At 46.4% G+C, this 23,979-nt stretch overlaps 1 protein-coding gene across 1 annotated transcript in view; it reads left to right on the top strand.

Annotated features, from left to right (window-relative positions):
* PUS7L (pseudouridine synthase 7 like) overlaps positions 1-13,640 on the top strand; it is a 90,800-nt gene extending 77,160 nt beyond the window's left edge. Inside the window, exons 8-9 of the mRNA XM_086919519.1 lie at positions 1,453-1,506; positions 13,216-13,640. Coding sequence (XP_086775645.1) covers positions 1,453-1,506; positions 13,216-13,557 — 396 coding nt within the window. The 3' untranslated portion in view covers positions 13,558-13,640. The remainder of the gene's footprint in view (positions 1-1,452; positions 1,507-13,215) is intronic.
* Positions 13,641-23,979: the final 10,339 nt, after the last annotated feature.

Below are 23,979 nucleotides of genomic sequence, written 5' to 3'. Positions count from 1 at the left end.
GCACGAAGCTATAGGTGCACATGAGAATTCTCCAACACTTACATGCAATAGTCAATTCAGACATTACATACCTGGTGTCCAGACACTTCAAATCTGAGCATCAAAATTATCTGAAATGCCTCACATATTATTTAATTAATGCAATACTACCATTAAGACGAGGGGGGGGGGTGGGGGTAACAGAGAAAGATTGTTTCGCCAACTAGAATCAAAATGATTTGAGAACTAGACTGTAAATACCGCCAGGTCTCAATAACAGTGATGATCTACACAATTTTCTGTGATTAAAAACAACTCCTCAATAGGTACTTAAATACAAATACACTTTTTACATACAATTGTATTTATATAGCATGTTTGGGTAAACAAGTCAGACCTATCAAATGTATGTCTAAATAATGAGAGAATACAACACGAATAATAGTAGCAATATACAAAAATCTACCATATGCAAGTACAATGTAATTATCATGATGAACTGATTCCTCACCATAAGCTGACCAATATTTTGTTCTTATTATGTTAACTTATAGATACACTGTCACATGTTAATCAAGGACTTAGCTCTTTGGTAGCACATAGCAAATTTTATACACATACAGGACTCTATGATGAATGACATTGCAAAATAAGACACAACAGGTTCAACCATATATGCATAGTTAGTAATATTAAATAAAGCACATTTATCCTTTAGATATATGTATAAAACCCAGTGCAATGTGACTAAATGCATTAGGCAGTTATAATACGATGAAGGAAAAATATATAAATATATTATTTCTAATTTTGCCTTTTAATGCCAAATATGTTTACATATTGCTATTTTGCACATGTATATAATGGCGTTTGAAAAGAGAAACCAATTGACAGATTTGGATATGTAATACATTCTGTTGTCTATGTCTATCTTAACAATCATCATGGAGCGAGCGTTAATAAAGCACTTTAAGAAAAAGAGGAGTATGTGCCCGAGTGTTCTTCCGAAAGAAAACGATAGGGATTGTGCAGTTTTATTTATATATATATATATATATATATATATATATATATATATATATATATATATATATATATATATATATATATAATATCACTTGTTGAGCTTGCCTCTTCAAGGTTCAGAAAAGAAGCTGAAGTGCAACAAAAAGGGTTGTTGAAAGGAGGGAGCAATGAACTGTTAGAGTTGCTGCATGGACCACTTTTGGAATGCAATCCTGCAATATCCCATTGAGGTCCTTGGGTTTTGAGCTATAGGAATCAAAATGTATGATTTAACTTCTATTTCCTACAACCGTTCTGAAATCAATGATTTGTTTTTATTTAGTAGGCACATATGTTTCGACCTGCTGGAGTGTCTGGAAGCTCTTATTGCTCCATCCACAAACTATCTTGATTCTGACTTTTTCTCACTAATTGTATTTATTTTCCCCAACTTTCTCTATGTAATAGGTTCATATCGTTTCTGAGGAAGAAGAGTCATCTGGCAAATATTTGCTACATCAGGTTAAGTGTTGATCTTTTCATATTCCATTTTTCATGTTGTAGGTTTGTTTGCCTGTCATTATTTTGTATATGTATAATCCTTCTGGTAATCCCTGCACCCCCTGTCCGGCACCTTTAGGTATGTATTTTTTGTTCACTGGTAGCATAAGATAGGTGTCATAATTCTGCTTAATCAGCTAGAGACTTCTAGCCGCAGATTCCTTAGAATTATACCCAGGCATGAGATTGGATCCAGAAATGTTTTGTGAGCAATGCTCCTGTACGCCAGTAGATGCCATTGTTCAACACTGCATGGCATATTCGCTGTTGTCCGGCAAGGAAGTGATGTGTGAAGTGCCTATATAGGCGCCACCAGAGAATGCTGAAATCCGTTCTTTTCTTTTCTTTCTCCATCAGTCAGAGTAGACCTGAGAAGAACTACCCCCAGTCACTTTTTGATGGACCTTTTTTCGACCCTTTTGTCAAACATGTTGGAGACTTTCTTGATGTGGCAGGAATGTCCAAAAGAAAGTCTGATTTTAAGCCCTGTGGCGCCTGTCATTGGCAGATGTCGGGGACTTCCCCATCCCTCGTCTGTCTCTGGTGCCTCAAGCACGACCACGACACCAAGACCTGCGTCGATTGTTGCGCCATGCACCCCATGGCCTTGAGGGAACGGTCCCTCAAGCTCCATGCTGCTTGACATACGGCACCACAATGGTTTCCATCACGGTGGAGAGGAAGGCCCTGGGAGTGGTCGTAGAGACACTCTAAGCTAGTTGTACCAGTCAAAGTCGTTCACGTAAATCTCACAAATGGAAGAAGAATAAACAGTTGAAGACTTCTTTGATTTCGCACCATCCATCGAACTCATTCGATAATAACGGGGAACATATTAATTTGATGCCTGGATCTGGGGTTGAATATGTGCTAGGGCTGTCTCTGTGCCTCCTCAGGTTTCCTGGAGCCGGAGCGACCCCCACTCGACTCTGAGTTTTATAAGGCCAGACACACATTTGGGTGGCCTGTCCCTGTTAGCAAGCCCTTCGGCCCCGCTGATTCGGTTGGGCCCCTACTGGTCTTCCACCTGCAGATTTGCCCCCAGCACCAGTCCGGCTCCTTGAAGCCATTGATTGATCTCCATTGCCAGCATCCCAACCACCGCTGGAGGCTCATTCCCCATAATCATCCCCGACTCCCACACGCTGCAGTTTTCAAGGTGGCTCTGCACAAAGATGCTTTACATCTCCGCTCCAGCCTCCTGTACGCTCTACCAATACCACTCCTGCCCAGAATTATCAAGAACGACAAAGCTCTCATTGTAGCTCTGGACTGGGCTTGGAGAGCCTGGTATACCGAGCTGTTGTCCATCGGTCCACTGATCAGGCTGCCCCTTTGGGATGGTCTCCTATCACAGCTGTAGGGAAGGGTTCTCCACCGTAACCTATCCACACTCCGCATTCATATGTGGAGATTGAGTGGCGACAGTTGACCGCTTTTGCCCTTCTGCCCGAAGTCTGTAATGTTATTTTGCCAGCCAGGTGTCCCTCCACCAAGACTGTATACACCTGCCATTGGAGCAAGATTATAGCATGGTGTACGGACAAACAGATTTACCCTTTGTTTGCACCCCTTACCCAAGGTATTTTGTTTATTCTTACCCTGGCCAAGCAAGTCTCTACATTGGGCACATTGAAGGGTTATTTATCTTCTATCCCAGCATTTCTGTGGCTGCCAGATCTGCCCTCCCTTTTCAAGTGCCCTAGTGTAAATAGCTTCCTTAAAGGTCTTCAGCACATGCTCCCTTCATCTGAAAGAGACACGTTAGTGATAGATTCCTTACCTTAGAATATCCCCAGGCGTCAGACTGGATCCGGAAACTTTTGCGTAGCAGTACCCTTGCGCGTCGGTAGGCGTCGTCTGCGGCTCCGCGTCCGTCGGCGTCGTGGGTGCCATGATGACGTCGTCTGAGTACTTAGACGCCGCCTCTGCGTGCTGACGTCAGTTCTTTCTTTTTTTTAGATAATTTTTGATCCTTCTCGAAGTCTTGCGACTCTGATCGGTGCCGTAGGGATGCCTGGTTTCAATCATTGTGACGATTGCGACCGCACCATGTCGGTCACGGATCCTCACCGCCTGTGCCTGACTTGTCTATGCGTCGACGACGAGGCCTGCCCCGACTGTCGGGCCCTCTCGAGGAAAGCCAGGCGGGAGCGGTCCCGCAGGCGGCTCGAACTCCGCAGGCGGCCCCGCGCCGAGTGAGATCCCGGTCCCACGGGAGGTCGAGGGACAGGTCGCGGGGACGGAGCCGTCACAGCTCCGGGAGTCGGCACCACTCCTCCGGGTCCAAGTCGTCAGGTAAGAAACACAAGAAGTCGAAGAGACATCATCGCTCTTCTGACTCCCCCCCACCCCCCCCCCCCCCCGACGCTCGCGCGATGCGGCCGGGGGTTCGGGTGACACCGCCCACACAGCTCTTTTGGAGTCACAGGCGTCTCGTCCCGCTCCACACCCTCCGGTCCCTGGGCAGGATGCGACGCCGGAGGAGATTGAGCGCTTCCTCATGGCCATGAGGTCCCTTTCTCCTCCGACGGGCTCCGCGCCGCCTTCGGGCCCAGCGGACCCGTCTAGGGGCCCTAGCGGGTCGGGTGCTTCGGCCCCGACGCCGCCGGCGCCTTCGGGCTCTGCACCGCAGGGCCCCACGATCCTAACACCGCCGGTGTCTTCGGGCCCGGCGCCGCAGGGAACAGCGGCTCCGGCGCCACTGGCGCCTTTGGGCCCGGTGCCGTGGGACGCCGCTGGGCCTTCCTCGGGCTCTGGATCGTCACCGGTGGACCTTACGACCCCCCCCCCCGGTGACGGTCCGTCAGGTGTCACCTCCGGCGCCGTCCTCGGGCGTCGCCGCCCCCGATACCTCCTTTGCTTTGATTCCGACGTCGGAACAGCGCCGCTGGGCGCCGCTCCCGACGCCGCTTGGAGATTTCCACTTCTATGAACCGACCCCATTCAATTACAACCCTGAGTTTCAGGAGATGGATGAAGAGGAGGATTGGGAGGGGTCTGAGGACCCTCTGACCAAGGAGTGTCAGTCTCATGAGTACTGGGCAGGAGACCTTGGTGAGGCCAGTGGCCTGGACACCTCTCCGGACACTTGGTTTGTCTCTCCTCCTACCGTGGCTTTGGAGGAGTGGGCTACCTATGGTGTGGTGTTGACGAGGGCTGCCAAGGCTTTGGGCCTTGAGCTCCCCGTTGCGGCCGTGGGGACTAACCTCCTCACAGAGGTCCTTAAACCGCAGTCATGCTCGGCTGAGCCTCTGCTGCCCTTTAATGAGGCCTTGACCAACGTTCTTTTGGGCACTTGGCCCATGCCCGCTACGGGTTCGCCATGTTTCCTGTCCTCCCACCCCACCCCGAGAGTCTGGTCATCCAGGCCTCTAATTCCCAGACCGCATTCCCGACGGCCCCGCCGGACAGGGAATCCAAGAGGTATGAGAATTATGGTAAGAAGATATTCTCCTCCCTTAGTTTGGGACTGCGGTCTTCCAACACCAAGTGCCTCTTGGGCCCCTACACCCACTCTCTGTGGGAGACGGTGGCGGAGGTGCTGCCAGAGTGCCCGTTGGAGGTACGGGCCAAACTCGGCCAAGCCCTTGTGGAAGGCTGAGATGCAGCCAAGTATTCGATCAGGTGTGGGCTGGATACCACCGACTCGCTATGCAGAGCGATGGCTACGACGGTGGCGGTGAGACGCCACGCCTGGCGGAGATCCGCCAAGTTTTCGGCAGATGTCCAGAACACTCTGATGGACATGCCGTTCGATGGACGTCTCCTCTTTGGCGACAAGGCAGACCACGCGCTTGAGCGCTTTAAGGACTCCAGGGCTACGGCCAAGTCCTTGGGCCTCTCGGCCCCATGCTAGCAAACTGGTGCCTTTCACTCCTTTCGTGGCCAAGGAAGGGGCGTCCCCACACGTGCCGCCAGCCACTCGCCGCAGACTGTCGTCCAGCGTGGCGGCGGCCATGGAAACCGCCGCGGAGGCGGTCGGGGAAACAGGCGAGGTCAGTCCACACCTTGCCCTGCAGCATCCGCCTCTAAACCCTCTTAGTCCGTGCTTTTCGGCCCATGTGACGCCAGTGGGCGGCAGGGTTTGCCATCACCACTCTCACTGGCGCACTGTCCCTTCGGACAGGTGGGTGCTGCAGATCGTCCGGAGGGGCTACTCCCTCCCCTTCGAGACGACTCCTCAAGCCTTGCCACCGCAACACCACCGCATATCGGGGATCACTTGCGGCTCCTGCAGGAGATAGTTTCGGCCCTCTTGGCCAAGGGGGCCATCGAGCGCGTTCCTGGGCCAGAAGTAGGACGGGGTTGCTACTTCCACTACTTTCTGGTACCCAAGAAGGGCAAAGGGGACCTACGCCCTATCTTGGATCTGAGGAACATCAACGGCTTCCTCCGGAAGGAGAAGTTCAAAATGCTGACTCTGGCTCAGGTCCTAGCTGCCCTAGAGCCAGGAGACTGGATGGTAGCGTTGGACTTGCAGGACGCGTATTTCCACATCCCCGTCCTGCTGGCCCACCGGCGTTACCTGTGGTTCACGGTAGGCCACGAGCACTTTCAGTTTACCGTGCTCCCCTTCGGCCTTACCAGCGCCCAACGGGTGTTCACGAAGGTGATGGCGGTGGTCGCAGCTCATCTGCGCAGGTTGGGGGTCTCAGTCTTCCCCTACCTCGACGACTGGTTGTTGAAGGCGGGCTTGCCCCAGACAGTCGTCAGCCACCTCCAGACTACGGCAGATCTCCTGCACCAGCTGGGATTTTCCATCAATGTGCCGAAGTCGCACCTGTGTCCTTCTCAGAAGCTCCTTTTCATCGGAGCGGTTCTCGACTCAGCGCAGTTTCGGGTTTACCCGCTCGAACAGCGAATTCGGGATATACAGGCTTCTGGGGCTGATGGCCTCCTGCATCCTTCTAGTGCATCACGCACCGTGGCGGATGCGGACTCTGCAGTGGGACCTGAAGTTTCAGTGGGCCCAGCATCAGGGCAACCTGTCCGACCATGTCCTGATCTCGGAGGGCACTGCGAGACAGCTGCAGTGGTGGCTCACGGACAGCGATTGGGCAACGGCAGATCCCTCTCCCTTCCCCAACCGGAGCACGTAGTTGTGACGGACGCGTCCCTCCAGGGCTGGGGAGGCCACATGGGAGAGGCGGAGATCAGAGGACTCTGGTCTCCGGCGGAGTCCCGGCTCCATATCAACCTTTTGGAGCTGCGGGCGATTAGTCTAGCACTGAAGGCATTCCTCCCGTCTGTCAAGGGGGAGTGTAGTGCAGGTGTTCACGGACAACACCACCTCCATGTGGTACTGCAACAAACAGGGCGGGGTGGGGTCGTGGACCCTCTGCCAGGAGGCTCTGCGCCTCTGGCAATGGCTGGAACATCAGGGCGTGACTCTGATGGTTCAACACCTGGCAGGTTCTCTGAACGCCAGGGCGGACGAACTCAGCCGCCGGTGCATGATGGATCACGAATGGCGTCTGAACTCGGACGTGGCGCAAGGTCTCTTTCAGCAGTGGGGAGAGCCTTGGTTAGATCTATTCGCCACCGAAGAGAACGCGCAATGTCATCAGTTCTGCGCGTTGGAATTTCCAAGGCGGCACACGCTCGGAGACGCTTTTCGTCGCGAGTGGAGTTGCGGTCTGTTGTACGCCTTTCCGCCTATACCACTTCTGCCCAGAGTGCTGAAGAAGATCAAGCGCGACCGAGCACAAGTTATCCTTGTGGCTCCCGACTGGGCACGAAGGTACTGGTATCCCGAGCTACTCAGTAGGTCAGTCGATCCCCCGGTTCGTCTGCCTCTTCAGGAGGACCTGCTGTCGCAGCAGCAGGGGACGGTCCTCCACCCGAACCTGTCCAGTCTCCACCTCCATGCTTGGAGATTGAGCGGCGACAGTTGAGGCCATTTGACTTGCCTCCTGAAGTCTGTAATATCATTCTGGCAGCCAGGCGTCCCTCCACAAAGTCGGTATACGCCTGCAGGGGGAATAGATTTGTGGCATGGTGCACAGCAAAGGCTGTGGATCCCCTTAATGCCCCCCTTTCTGAGGTTCTCCTCTTCCTTCTCTCTCTTGCCCAGCAGGGCTCTGCTCTGGGCACTGTCAAGGGCTATCTCTCGGCTCTTTCAGCCTTTCTGAGGCTGCCAGATCAACCTTCTTTGTTCAAGTTCTCTATCGTTAATCGATTCCTGAAGGGCATCACTCATACGTTCCCTCCTGTTCCCTGTGTGATGCCTCAGTGGGACTTGAACCTGGTTCTTACGTTTCTGATGTGCGCTCCCTTTGAGCCACTTCACAACTGTCCTCTTCGTCTTCTTTCTTTGAACACTGCCTTCCTGGTAGCCATCACCTCTGCCAGGAGAGTGAGTGAGCTCCAGGCTCTGTCTTGTAAGCCTCCTTTCCTTTCAGTCCATCCGGACAAGGTTGTGTTACGAACAAGGCCCTCCTTCCTGCCCAAGGTAGTCACGGCCTTCCACATTGGGCAATCCATCACCTTGCCCACCTTCTTTCCGCCTCCGCACCCCTCGAGAGAGGAAGAGAGGCTCCACCGTCTGGACCCAAAACGTGCGCTCTCATTTTATTTGAATCGCACACAACCGTTCCGGGTGGATGATCAACTCTTTCTTGGATACGCGGGCGCTAAGAAAGGAAAAGCGGTGCACAAGCGGACCATCTCCCGGTGGATCATCTTGTGCATCCAGGCGTGTTACTCCTCGGCTAAGAAGGAACCCCCTGTTGGGCTGAGGGCTCATTCCACTCGAGCCACAGCCACTACAGCTGCCTTGGGCCGAGGTGTGCCCTTGCAGGACATTTGCCAGGCGGCTACGTGGGCCTCGCTGCACACGTTTGCACGACATTATTGCCTGGACAGTCATGTCCGGAGGGATGGCTACTTTGGCCGTTCCGTCCTCCAGGACTTTCTGGTGTGATTATTGGTTCGCAGACCCACCAACACGGGGTTGGTATTGCTGGGGTATCTATTCTAAGGTAAGGAATCTATCACTAACGTGTCTCTTTCAGATGCACAAGTTACTTCTTGTGTAACGATATATCTGTAAGAGACATTAGTTAGTGATAGATTCCTTACCGACCCACCCATCCTCCCCGTTCTGCGAACCGATATCTAGGGTTAAGGTCATCCCCTTTTAGGGCCCTAGTTTCATGGCACCAGTGTTGGTTTTTGGCATGGCTCTACGCTTCTGGCGCGGAAAAGCTGTGTCTAAGAACTGACGTAAGCACGCGGAGGCGGCGTCTAAGTACTCCGACGACGTCATCACTGCGCCCACGATGCCGACGACGGACGCGAAGCCGCAGACGACGCCTACCGACGCGCAAGGGTACTGCTACGCAAAGGTTTCCGTATCCAGTCTGACGCCTGGGGATATTCTAAGGTAAGGAATCTATCACTAACTAATGTCTCTTACAGATATATCGTTACACAAGTAGTAACTTGTGCATTATGCCTCAATGGGACCTCATTTTGGTTCTTACTTTTCTAATGTACTCTCACTTTGATCCGCTTCATCGCTTCACTCCTAGGCTCCTCACCATCAAGACTGCTTTTCCTGTGACAATTACATCTGCCTGGAGGGTCCATGACCTGCCGGTGCTGTCATCTTGGCCTTGATACATCTCTTTTTACCCAGGCAAATGGTCCTTTGAATTCGAGCATCCTTCCTGCTGAAGGTAGTCCCCTCATTCTATGTAGACCATTCCATCACCTTGTACGCGCCACCTTATCTCTCGAAGGAAGAGGAGAAACTCCACCAGCTGGACCCAAAAAGAGCATTGATGTTCTACCTTGACCACACACTACCGTTTAGGATGGATTAATAATTCTTCTTGTGGTTTTTGGGAGCCAAGAAAGGGAAGGTTGTGCAGAAACAAACCATCTCCCGATGGATAGTCATCTACGTTAACATCTGCTAAGCTGGAGGGCTTGCATGCTCAATCCATCAGAGCCGAGGCTGAGACCAATGCGTGTGCATGAGGAGGTCTGGTCAGGCTGTAATGTTGGATTTACCAAGCACTACTGCATGGACAGCAAGGGCCATCGGGATGAGCACTTTGCCTGTTCTGTCCTTCAGAACTTTCTAGTATAAATCTGGTTCAGGGGGAGGTATTGTGTGGGTATCTGTTCTAAGGTAAGAAATCTCCTTCTAAAGTCTATCAGGTGAACAAGTTACTTACCTTCCGCAACACCTAATCTGGTGGAGACTCTGACTAGATGCAGGTTCCTTATGGACACACCCATCCTCCCCGTTCTGCAGACACATTTTGAGATCAATAGCTGCTCCCTTTTCAGGGCCCTAGTTTCACACACCAGTTTTCAGTGTTCCCTTGAGTCTCCTGGCGTAGAAAGTAATTAAAAGAAACTGATGTCAGCACGCTGGAATGGCTCCTATAAAGGTACTGCGCAAGTCATTAGGCACATACTCCTACTCCAGAGTTATTAATTGAATTTGCCTTCAGAATGAACTATCTACACCTCTCAGTCAGAACTGACTCTTCAGAGTATGGGTGGGAGACCTTGTGAGGGGAACTCTCCATAGGTGTCTTGTAGTATTTGTCATATACATCAACTTCTTTGATGTGAAGTGAATGCTTTTAGTATTGACTCCTTCCTGCCATTGGTGTGTTCCAAATTGGTGATGATCCTTACAGTATCACATCAAGCCTCTGTATCAGCAGACACGTGGGCACCCACTCCCCGCAGCTCTTCTAGCTGGCAGTGGGTGTGTGGGAGTAGAAAGTTCCTACTAGTCTTACAAATGGCAAAGTTTGACAGCACTAACGTAAGCACATATCCACTTATTTAATTTTTTGTAGCACTTCTTATTGCCATTTGTTCAGTGATCACACATAAAATAGTTCTACTAATTTCATGAGTGCCAGATTCTTCAGGACGTTCTCAGACCCATTTTCAAAGCATCAGGTAGTGCAGTCATAGACACTTTTGCAAAGTCATGTGGACTAATTGTTGCTTACTCCTTGCGAGTTGCCAACTTGCCATTGGATTTTTACCCACGCCTTTTCCCTGCGTAAAACAAAGCACCAATTGGTAGTAGGATGGTGATGTAGGAGAGACAACCCCCTCAAGTGTATTTTTAAAAAGAAACAATTGCATCAGTAAATAGGAGTGCAAGGATATTCTTCATAAGAAAGTCACTGGTTGAGAAATCATAGAACCCATTGCAAGCCATCGGAGGAGCATGTATACAATCAGTTATTTGCTTTTTGAAAGGGCAGGAGCCTGGATCTCGAAGGGGTGACCTGGTACTAACTTGGTTGGGGAATTTTCTGAATCTTTTATCCAACTCCTAATGGGAATCCATAAGAGTTAGGTGAGTGCAGGGTGATCAGTCATCAAATGACTCTGGCTTGCCTTTGACAAGTTGGTTACTTGAACCTGCACCGCCTACTTCAGAGGAACCATCTTCGTCTTCATAGAGAGAAGATATACTGTTTATGGAGGGATGGAGAGTGCAACATCCTCACTACTGGCACTCAACTTGAGTACATTGTTCCTAGGAAGCTGATCTTCCAACTTCTATGCTTCTTCTTGGAGACCCTGGTCTCTTCTAAGAAATCCTCCACCTCTAGAACATAGTAGAAGTCTAAGCGCCTTATTACAAGTTTGGCGCTCCCTAGGACTGCTGAACCTATGGTGGCGGTCCGACCACCGCCCCACTGTGGGACTGCTCACTGTAGTCCGACTGCGGCAGTCAGACCGCCACAGGACCGCTGCAACTGCTGGGTATTAAGTATCCCACGGTAGTCATGCAGCAGTTAGGAGCACTAATATGCTGACGGCTTCGCCACAAAGCATTTAAGAGTTGCCTGTCCACCGCCCTTTTCATGACGGTGAGCCCGCAATGAAAAGGGATGTTGAGAGGCTCTCCTAGGCCTGTGGGTGCTTGCCGGGGAGTACTTCTAATGCCCCCCTGGTTTTGCACACCCAGTTCCTGCACAGTGTAGCATGCATGCCACACCGTACAGGACGGCACAGCAGCATTCTGAGAGCGGTGCACTGCATGTCAGTCTCTTCAATGAACATAACAGACCACTGCCTTAGAAAGCTTCAGGATTGCCAGCCAGACAACTCCTAATCTGAAGGGAGACCGCACCACGACTTTGACAGTCCTAAAGTGGACAGTGCGTTGCACCATTCGCTGTAGAACTCCCAAATTCGTAATAAAGCCCTAAATGTACGACTTTCTGCTGCCAGTAAGAATCAAGGGACATCAGCCTACTTAAATGCCCAGTGAATATCTTTACCCTCTACTTTCTGTCTCTATTTAAACTGATGTTTGTTGGTGTAAATGTGTATCAATTTGTGCATTTACAGTTTCAATTGAAAGGACAGCAGTGTGCAAATAGTCTAGTAGGACGTTGCACAGTCATGGTATACAACATGCAAAACTATGCCCATAATTGAAATGTTATGTGTTGTGGGGATGTGGAATAAAAATATATTTGCACAGTTGAGTGGGTGCCCAATGAGGAGCTGACTTATTTAGTTCCTCAGTTATTTAGGTGCACTAGTTAATGATGCCAACAGACTTCCTCTAGGCATAAACTGTCTAGACATTTGAGGAGACAGATGAAGTGGCTTATCCCGGATTGGATTTAGGAATCCATTCTTCTATATAACTAGGCTACTGGGTATTTGTGTATGAGATTGACGTGATTGACTATCCTGTGATGGGAAGGTATTTGAGGGGGTGGGAGGACGAGCCCTTCCATTAGAGTTGACAAAAATTATTTTTGGACCAATGAGTTTGAAGAGCCTTGTGGTGGTTTATACTTTAAAAGTGGCCAGTCCACTTTTAGGCCTTAGTAATATTTATATTCTACTAGTGAAATTTGAAAAATTCTCAAACTTCACATTATGCAGAATTACTCAGAATTTTATACGTGATTTCTCTTACATTTTACCCATGAGACTCTTTCACACAGAAAAAGTGTTGGAGATTTTTTGTTTTTAGGTCTAACCAGTCTTGTTCTTATATCTTGTATGACTTTGTTATGCAAAATATGCATTCTGTGAAAATAAGTCACTCAAGATACTGGCAAACCACATTTCACAGTAAAATAATTACTTTGCAGATTTCCCATAAAATTCCACAGAAAAAATAAAAACATTTCATACACCACAGCAACTTTCCAAGACACCTTATTGGTCTTGTTTTTTGTGATGGGTTGATAAATCAATGTATTTTTGAAGTAACAGTGATAGATGGGGTGCTTTTTCCAACTGATCTTAAGAAGGCTTCACTGGATGTAGATATTGAATACAGCAGCTGATAGGGGTCCTCTTTGAGTAATATTCTTTTGACCAAGAACTTACATAAATGTTTGGCAGGCTTGCATTGTCTCGAAACAATAAATTCAACATTTGCAGCTGTTCTGATGCTAGGTAAATGGAAGTATACTTGGCTACAAATGCATACTTATTGCCTGTTGCACTTCAGACATATTTTTATTTTAGAAAGGCGATCTTCAAATTCATTATAAGATCCGGAATGTATTTTAAAAATGAACGCTGTTAAGTAATATGCTTTTATAGTACCTCAATATGGGAAACTGAAACATATTAGTTTGAATGAATACATAATATTTTTATAATCCATACTTTTCAATGGCATGCTTTATTTCATATATATTCATACAGATCGTTCTTCCAGTGCTTGGGTATAATATCATCTATCCTTCCAACAAAGTTGGCCAGTGGTACCATGAGAAGCTTGCCAAAGATGGACTACAGACCTGCAAATTCAGAGTTCCTGCTTTACAATTGAATGTACCAGGATGTTACCGACTGATTGTGAAAAATCTTCACAATTTGTCATATAAAATTGTAGAAGACACTGAACTTTGCAAAACGAACAATGGCGACGTAAGCGAATCTGATAAAACTTTGCAGACAAATATAAATTTGTCCCTTTCATTTGATCTGGATTCTTCCTGTTATGCAACAGTTTGCCTTAACGAAATAATGAAATCTGGTGTCTAAAATATCCTATGATTTTTAAAGGTGCATCTTTCCATAATGTATGCAAGCTCATTCAATAAAGAAAACCTTAATGAGTCGAAAAAGACTATTTGTTTAACTTGTTATCCACACTGAGAACAAATAAGACAGAACTGAAGATATGATGCCCACACTTATTTCTAAGACATTTCACTGATTCGGATGTGCAGAACACTATTGGTCAGGCTCTATCTATCCCCTCGCGAGAGAATAGACATGTTTTAGAGACAACTGGCATATGGTATTATTGACTGGACATACTAACCACATTTTGAAGGGTGGAATATTTTGTTCAATAATATTTGATGCTCTGCCTTGGTTATTTTTGAGATTAAAGTGAACTGAATTAATTTTAATATGTTTAGATCATTTGAATTATTCGATATTAATCTGACATGATGCGGTCACTCACTTGCATAATTCGACAGGGATACTTGTACAACTGATGTAAAGGTCAGATCACCATCGAACGTTTATCGTAAATCTAGATAGTGGACATCATGCAGTATTTATTGTGAAGACAATACATCTCTCAAACAAAAGCAATGTTAAAACGTGGCGCCAGTGGAGTTGCTTTTCTTTGTGTTTATTTTAGACTGCTGATTATTCATTATAGTACATGTAATACTTAAATAGGCGACAGCCATTCTCTGACTTTCTACAACAATTTCTTTCAGACTTCAAGGAAGTCTTTAAACCTCAGTGCAGCTCGTCGACGTAAAAAGCACTACGCACAGTATTACACGCATCGTTAACTGTACCAACTGCTACAGCTCAGTTAAAATTTTCTCAAAAATATTTTCGAAAACTTTTTAGCCTTTGCAGTTATTTTTTAGGTTTAAGCCTACCAGAAAGCACAGCTGTCTTGGTGCGAAAGACTTTTTGGGGACATGCTAAACGCTTCCCTAAAAATGCATTCCACCCTTTGCTTATTATTGGCTTTGTGTATGGCAACTCACATTTGTTTGCTTTCTGTCTGCTGGCTTTATTTGTTTTAGGCTGTCCAGAATGTCTTTGCCCCCTCCCCTGTCAAGCATAGCCTGTTTACCACCTCTGTGACTGGATCCTTGCATTCGCCCTGCAAGTGTTCACTTTCTGGGGACTTTCCTTTCTTTTTTGTGATGCACTCCAGAACGCGTGTGTTCAGGTGTCCTCATAGCTAGTTCAGGAATCAATAAACGTGCTGTATTTATTGGAAGAGGTTTCCTGCCTGCCATTTTCATCATCAACCTTGCATTCCTGGGAGGAACAATGTTCTGTCAACGAGCTTGGCTATTTTAGTCAGTGCTCTTTCTAATCGCATAAGTCGAATAACCCTCTTCCTCAATATCTAGCCCATGCCAGAGATGCTGTAATTAGGGATGTGAGAGTGCTGAAGACCCCAAAAATAACCATGCTGAAGTTCAGAAGTGAAATAGCAATGAACAGGCCTTTTCATTTTGTTTTTATCTTGCACATTGGTGGTGCATTCAAAGAGAGAAGTCAAATGTTAAGCTCTGTCTACCGAAGGAGCTTGGTGTTCACTTTTCTTTCTCTGGCTGCAAAGTTAGAGGATTTATGTGACAAACTTGCTGGTTACTGGGGTGGGAAAGATGTTAATTTTTTTCTACCACAGGGCAAAATGTAAATGCTAGTAACTGAGCTGTACAAATATTTCAGAATATTTCAGAATTAGAAAAGCACAAATGAAGCACATTCTTTATTAAAAATTCTTAAGTGTTGTGGAAACAAATATTTGAAAATGATCAAACCAATTCAAAGCAGTAGATGATGATGATCTCCACTCATTATCGTTTGTACCCTGTATAGTTTTAACAGTAAAACAGTATGTCTGTGCAAACGTAAAGGTAATTTCAATTTAAAATGTGTCCCCTGTAATGGCAGTGCGCTGCCACACCATACATACTCTAGTCCGACAGTCCACCCTACGACACTCTACTCCACTCTACTGTGCAACCCTCTAATCCACTCTACTGTATGACGCACTGCACCTCTCTGCAACACTCCACTCTGACACTTCACTCTATGACTCACCACTCCACTCTCCACCACTCCAGGACTCCACAACACTACACTCTACACCAGTCTCTTATACATCTCTAATGCGTAGCCATGCTACTTGGTCTTTGTGTACAACATGGCTAAAACACATTGGAAAAGCCAATAGCTCTCACATAGCTGAGACCTTTTAGTTTTGCCAGTGCCTATTTAGTTCTGTAGTTTTTACCATGTTAAATTACAATTTTGATCTCTGAGGACATTTCACAACCTCTTCTATAAAAATAAATTAGGCATGTGTGAAGTTTGCTTAATTTGCATATCCGTAATTATATAAAATTTTCAAAATTTTTTGTAAAATTACAAGTGATTCTGTGAAATGCAAAACTGGCATTTTGGCACTGTGTTACAGCGTGAAGTGCCTCCTTGCATCTATTTTGGAGGAAAGGACGCATTCCACTTTAAAAACTATTTTTTAAAAAGCGCAAGCACAGCGAACAGCTGCTTGCATTTTGTCATTGGCATTTGTCCCAAATATTCACAGTACATTTTTGCAGTGAATACCACGTAATTATGCGACGTAGGGGAATTTTGTGTAACAAGTAACTTTTCTTGTATTGTTTTTCACTTCATTACTGATTGTGTGCCAAATAAATAGTTTACATTTTACCTCTAAGTTTAGCCTGGCTTCTTAGTGCCAAGCTACTAGAGGGTTTACCACAGGTTAATCTAGTGACTCTTGTCTGACCGGGATTGTGGTTGTTGCCTGCATGGGCCTTCGATCTCCTTCAGTAAATCACTTGATTTCTTACTTTTCTAATGTATGAAAAGATAGGCAGTATGGATGCCAAGAGAGTACAATGGCTACGGTGTACAATGCAGGACAGAAACCAAATAGCTAAAAGAAAAAGTATACTTGGAAAAGTACAATACAAGAGTGGGAAGAGTTTAAATGATTCTCACCATTGCATGATTGTATGTCTCCAGATAAGGGGCCGGGAGAGACTGGGGTGGGGCATTGTACAACAGTCAATTTAACTTAGTTGGTTCCAATAAAAGAGCTGATTGTACCAGATTTGTTATTTCTCTTACAAATGCAAAGGCAGTTTCTCTTTGAAAGTTTTAATAAATTAATGTATTGTTTTCATTCATTAGAAGTTGGCCGCAGGTTTATTCTGAATGCTTTCAGTCATTGGAATAAATCAGGGGCTTGAGTTCTCTGGACTGGTCGCGGGAAGTTTCCTAGCAGACTTAATCGCAAGGATTTTGTTCTTGAGGTTTGGTTTGTGAGATAATTCTGCTTTTATTGATGGAGAAGATAAATCAAATGCAATATAATTTGTTTGAGAATGATAGAAAGACTTGATTCAATTGAACTGAGATCTGTCCACTACTTTAAGGTTTTATTTAAAATAGAGACATGTGGCTTAAAGGCATTTTTCACAGAACTAGCTCTAGTTTTGGGCATTAGTGTTAATGTAATGTATATATTGGTTGGATGATGATCACACCCAACTTGGGATGGAAAACCTACTATTTCAAAGTAAACCCAGTTGCATTTTTCCTTTTACTGTAACATCTTTTAGATTGAGGCTCTACAATGAATTGCATGTGACTTGTTATTTTATTTGTAAGATGCAAATTTGCAAAGCATCTTGGCGCTTAGAAGGAAAGTTAAAAAACCTATGGCGAGAACATTTGTAAAGATATGATTACTAATTAAAAGTCAAGTTTTCATTGATTTCAAGTGTTTATTTGTGGATGTGAGCCTTGTTTGGGCAAGCATCTACATGTTTCTGATGTCTGTTACAGAACTTCACCTTGTTTTTGGTGGTTGGTTTTAGAGAGCTATGGTTCTATGCATTAGGTTTAGCATTGTGCTTCCTTATTTTGTCTGATTTTCATATGGTCCTCTATTAACGAACTCAATTTTGAATTATCTATAAGTTTTGAAACTTTACACTTTTGACATATAGAATTGTTTGACACCATAATACATCCGTGGACGTCTATTCTGAGTAGCCACTGGAGCGGCTTCTGCCTCTGGCATTCAATTTGATACTCTCAACACCAGACTCGATATACTTGGTCTCCTGTGTAATGAAGGCACCCACAAGTACTAGTGTGTAGTTCCCATAGTACCCATGCAGGACCTACACATTTGGATAACAAACCATGGGATTGGTGACAGAATGGTTCCGTGCACCCCCACTGAGAATGTTAACCTGTTTGCATTAGCTAGCTCACAGTGCCACTAGTGTCTCCTCTTATCTGAGAGAGAGTAGTTTCTGGCAACCTTAGATCATGACAACCCTGAACCCTCATACCAATCCTTTATGACATATCCCTTTCTTTGACCTCTATTCTATCACCCTCTCTTGAATCCACCCCCCCTCAACTCTTCTAATGCACTCACCTTCCCCCAAACTACCATGTCCCCTTAGGACAGTCTCCCTCCAACCCCAAATCACTTCCCTAACCCCCCTCCATCCCCCCAGCGCCCACATCCTTTCCTATCATTTCTCCAGCCTCCTCGAACTACACAACCACCCCCAACATTGTTACAGTGTCTCCTCACACCCCTCACACTCTCCCCTCTCCTCTCTCCCTTTCTCTCTCACTTATAACTGTGCTGTCCTGCACCATGCCCCTCCCTCCCTCCCAATACCGGTTCACATCTCCCACCCCTCCCCTGTCCTCCCCCATTCCCACAAGCCCAGTACTACCCACATCTGGCCTCCCTCCCTCGCCAAACTATAAACCATCTCTTCCAAACTACTCTGAGCATAAATCCTCCTCCACTTCAGCCCCATCCACATCCCTACTCACTCTCCTAACCCAGACACTTCGCAACATTGCCGGCAATATCTCTACCCTGGTTCCTGAACATACCCGACTCTGACAAGATTTCAATCAATTCAAATCCTACAACCCCAGAACCCATCCCTCTAGGTCCTCCGCTCCATGCTCTAGCCCTCAAACGCCCATATCACAAGCTTTGGTTAACCACTCCTCTACATACCCGTTCACACAGACCCCTTCGCACCTTGAGTGTCTACTCCGCCCGACCTCTCTGATCTCTGCAACTCCTACCTCAACAAACCCCCAATTAAATATCATTCCTCCCCTCACTACAACATTCCTGTTATCATGGGGTCTAGCAGAATCCACTTTTTTCCTAGCTCCCTCAGACCCCCCCTCAACTCCCCGCGATTCACATATGCCCTCCCTCCCCAACGCCAACCCTAAACCCCTTCCCTGCATGCTCGTGAACTGCTGCTGGGGCTGTCCATCATTCGACCGAAATATCAGAAACCATCCTTAACGAAGAAATTGACATCACCTTCCTCACAGAAACCTGGCTCAACACCCATCCTTGACCTATTCCCTCCTCCCCGGTTACTCCATTCTAACAAAAGACAGACCTGAAAGAATAGGGGGTGCACTAGCAATTATTTTTAAAAAAGAACTAGAAATCTCCCTAATCAAGAACACAGACTACACAACCTTCGAATACCTAGGAGCCGAACTCCAAATGAAAAGCTCTCCCTCAATACAACTACATAACATCTACCACCCACCTGGTGAGCCCCTTCCCTTCGCTGAAAAACTATCTGACCTAACAAAATTGTTACTTTCTAACTCCAAAAATCTCTTCCTAGGAGATCCTAACCTTCACTGGAATGAACCTGATGACCCCACAATCAACCTTCTCCATATTCTTCTTGAGATTAGTGACCTCAAATAACTGTGCCACTCTCCTACTCACTCCAAAGGAGCTATTCTTGATGCCATCCTCTTTAACTCTGACTTGGCATCCCTATCCAACATCATCCCTATCGACTGGTCAGACCACCTTCTCATATGGTTCACAAGCTCCCCATCAGCCCCAGTTAAATACAATAAAACTATGATTATGACCAGAAATCTTAAGCAAATCCCTCTTGGCGCACTGGAACACAATCTCCAAACCCAACTTCGTCTCACCGCTCCCTCTTCAAATGCAAATAAACTCACTGAGCACTTTAGCAAAACTGTCTCCGAGGTTTAAGATCAACCTGCCACTCCGAAACTTAAAACGCTAAAAAATGTCCCCTCAAAATCATGGTTTACCTTAGACCTATATAAAGATGCCCACTTAGACTTGCTGAATGAACATGGAGACAACACCCTTTCCCCTCCCATCTCGCTCTCCTTAGAACCGCTAGATCTTATTGCAAAAAACATATTTTTTCTGAAAAGGCATCTTTCTTTCATTTGCAACTCTCCCGTGCCAAGAACAGACCCGGAGAACTTTTCAACATAATTAAAAACCAAACCTCCCCTGCACCCCCAGCCGGTTGCCTCCACAAATGTTTTTATGTGAAGAAATTACGAACGTTTTCTCCGAAAAAATTGCCAAAATTGATCACTCCTTCCTTGGAACTCAATTCCCTCTCACGACTCAATATCCTCTGGATACCACATCATTACCACCCCTCCCCCTGAGTCCACCACTTACCTCCTCACTTCTTCCCGCATCTACCCCTCCTGAAACCTACCTCACTAACCCACCGCTTAAAAACAATGCCTCATGGCAGAATTTCCACTCAGTTTCTGACCTGAAAGTCTTCAACATCCTATCCAAACTAAAACCGTCCTCTCACACAAAAGACCCCCTCCCATCTGCCCTTGTCCAAGATCTAAAGCACATAATTGTCCCTTGTTGGACCAATATCATTAACGCCTCCCTCTCGACAGGGTGTGTTCCTATCTTCCTTGAACTTGGACAAATCACTCCATCCCTAAAAACCCTAAGGCTGACCCTAAAGACCCTAACAATCTCCGCCCTATCTCCAACCTCCCCCTCCTCTCCAAAGCCCTTGAAAAATGCGCCCAACTTCAATTAGATAAACACATTGACGCGTGCAACCTGCTAGACCCCCTACAATCCGGCTTCCGCATAGGTTGCAGTACTGAAACTGCACTGCTTAACATAGTCGATGACCTCCACCTCGCCCTGGACAAGGGCAAGACCTGCCTACTCATCCTTCTCGACCTCACTGCTGCATTTGACACAGTTAACCATTCCACCTTACTCAATGCACTCAAAGATCGCTTCGCCTTAATGGCACTGTCCTAAACCGGTTCACCGTCTACTTCCAACATAGAACCCAACAAATCAAAATTCAAAACTGCCTTTTGCCCCACATCTGTCTCCCTCGGTGTCCCCCAAGGATCTATCCTCTCTCCCGCTCTCTTTAACCTCTTCATGGAACCCCTTACCCTCACACTTAAAAAAGCCAGAATTAACTATCACCTGTATGCTGATGACATCCAACTGTACTATAAAATAAAATCCCACTCCGATATCTTACACCTAAACACTGCCCTAACCAAGATCCAAACCTGGTACCACACCAACCCTCTCAAACTCAACCCTAACAAAACTGAGATCATTCTCTTCTCTCCCAAAAACAACCCTCTCCCCATTCAGACATGGATCGCTGACCTTAATGCCCTAAATTGTTCTCTCGCCCAATCAGTGAAATCTCTTGGCATCACCATCAACAGTAAGTTTACACCTAATTCCCATGTAATAAACTCGGCAAAAGGCGCACTCTTCACACTCCGGCACCTCGAAAAAATCCAACCTTTCATTCCAGCATAAGATTTCTAATTAGTTATCCAATCTCTTGTCCTATCAAAAATTGACTACGTAAACGCTTTACTCTCCGGAACTCCCAAAATTCACATTGCCCCCATCAAATCTGTTCTCAACCTTGCGGTCAGACTAACAACTGACTGTGAACGTTTTGACCACATCTCACCTGCCCTCAAGGACCTCAAATGGCTTCCTATCAAAGGCAGATCCTCCTATAAAATTGCCTGCATCATGCACAAAGCCCTCTATCAAAAGACTCCACTCTACCTCTCAATCAAACTTAATAAAGCAGGTTGCGCCCGACCGTTGAGAAGCACCAACACTCTTCTCCTCATACCCCCCTATTTAAAAAAAAAAAGCCACCCTATCCCGCTCCTTCTCTGGCAAGACCCCCAACATCTGGAACGCCCTCCCTAAAGATCTTCGATGTAACCTCATCGTAGTTTCAAAAGATACCTTAAAATACACCTGCTCACTAAATATTGGAGGGCCTAATCCCTCGCTCTCTGTACTGGCTTCACTCTCACTCCTTCATTAATGCACCACTGCCTCCCTCTCTCACCTACACTCCCCCTTCCTGACCCCTCCCCACCCCTCTCCCCTACCTTCCCATCCCATCATTTACCATCCCACCCTTCTCACTTACCCAATCCCCCCCACTACTATGACCTCTGAGCCCTCCCCAGTATACCGTATAATAGTCTGTAACAACATATTTATTTCACTGGTTGGTTGACCATCCTCTCCTTCCCTCTCCCATTACGTACTCCATATTTCTCGTTATACTCTTTTAGGCCACCTTGTATAATTGTTCTCAAAACAACTGTTGTGCATTCCCTATTTATCAGCATGCAAATGTAAAGTGCTCTGATACCCCCGGGTGGAGCTAGCGCTATATAAAATCTTCAAAATAAATTGTGGAAACAAAGTACTACTTTTCGCTCAGTCACTCGTGCCCACTTAGTTTGTCTCAGAGATACACAGAATAAACAGGCTGGGCGTTTCAATAAGGATTTATTGAACAGTTGTAATTTTCTTGTAGAATATATGAGCTGCAACAACCATTAGACAGTAGCAGAGATATATGATTAACAGTACTGTGAATATAAAAGGATAGTACAATTCTACCAACTTGCAAGAAGCATGAATAAATACAAGAATATAAACACAGGATAAAAGTGTGTTTACTCCTACAATGCCTATCTAGATGTACCGAAGTGTACCTAGCATGTGAGTAGGTGTGAAGCCAAGAATCCCTCCAGGTTTTAGTCGAACCCCATTACCTGAAATGTGAGAATGTAGGAGCCCATCCTGGTCTCGAGTTGGACACCCCGCGAGCAATAGGGTTGACAGTGGCAGTGTCTACCCGTTCTACTTGAGGACAGTCAGCCTGTACCAGGTCAGGTACATAGGAACGAGGTATTAACCTGCAACCAGGAAATTTGAGGTTTTTAATATTTTTTTTAACTGCGTTGTTTGGTTGATCTTAAAAACCATTCGTTTGACCTGCACATTGACTAATAATCTGTGCGCATGCTTTTTAGCGCATTGGGGGTGATTTTAAAAACTTTCCTGCACTCTGCAGTCAGTGCTCGATGTTGTAGCCTGCCCGCCCCGGTCCGACTCGGCAATTATTGCCGTAGAGCGGAGGGCGGACAGGTAAGAGCCTGACAAACTTTCTCACTTCCGCTAGTGTATCAGGTAGCGGTCTAGCCTCCCACAAGGAGGGGCTATTTAGCCCTCTTATCGCCCTGAGCGCGCAGCGGTCGCGCGCAGGGGAGTGCCTGAGGACGCGCCTGAGGACGCGCCTGAGACAAGCCAGAGACAAGCCAGAGAGAAGCCCGTCTGTGCCCGTCCGTGCCTGGACGGGGCTAGGGGCGGGGTACCATGGCTGTTTCATCAATTTCCATGAGGATTCCTGATGTCGCCCGCATTACATATCCATCAAAGGTACTACGGGATTTATATCCCAGTATGTCCTATTCATGTGCCGTCACCTTCTGTTCGAATCTAGAAGGCCCTTTCATCTGCCCTAACTGTTCTATACATTTCAGCTTTGAGTTAGTGGCTAAGAGCTCCTTGCGAGTGTCACCCGCAAGGCCTTGTCCAATATCCAATACCGGCCCAGTAAAGATTATCAAGGATCCCAATCCTATAGGAAGCAAACATTTGTTATGTAATGTGCGCTCACTATCAAAGCACGCTTCACAGGTGTGGGACCTGATATCTACAGAGAAGCCTGATCTCTGTTTGTTTTTTAACGGAGACTTGGCTCAAGCCTCATTCTGCCCCAGCCATTACTTTAGGCATCCCGACGGGCTATAAGATCTCTAGACTGGACCGCCCACATAAAATAGGTGGAGGAATAGCAATTGTATATAGGGAGGAGCTAATTGTTACTACACTGGAGGAAATTAGTACTCCCCTGATGGAATTAATGATTTTTAAACTTAGCTCTACCTCCGGGGAGAACAGAAGGGGTGCGGTTCTATATCGACCCCCTGGCTCGAGTGTGGATTTTTCGATCGCACTTATGGAGGTTCTGGCTCCATTCATCTTAAACAATCAGATTTTCCTATTAGTTGGGGATTTCAACTTCCATAGTGAACTGGAGACATGCATGGAGGCCAGAACACTTCTTACTGATATGGAACATTTAGGTCTGAAAAAAATGAATCAGGGACCCACACATGAGGCAGGCCATACGTTGGATTTGGTGTTCTCCAACTCATTTTTAAATATGTGCCCATCCCCCATTCAAG

The sequence above is a fragment of the Lissotriton vulgaris genome, chromosome 1_1 (genome assembly GCF_964263255.1).
Source record: "Lissotriton vulgaris chromosome 1_1, aLisVul1.2, whole genome shotgun sequence".
Classification (NCBI taxonomy): domain Eukaryota; kingdom Metazoa; phylum Chordata; class Amphibia; order Caudata; family Salamandridae; genus Lissotriton; species Lissotriton vulgaris.
Note: the sequence above shows the minus strand (reverse complement) of the source record. Positions and strands in the feature narration are given on the sequence as shown.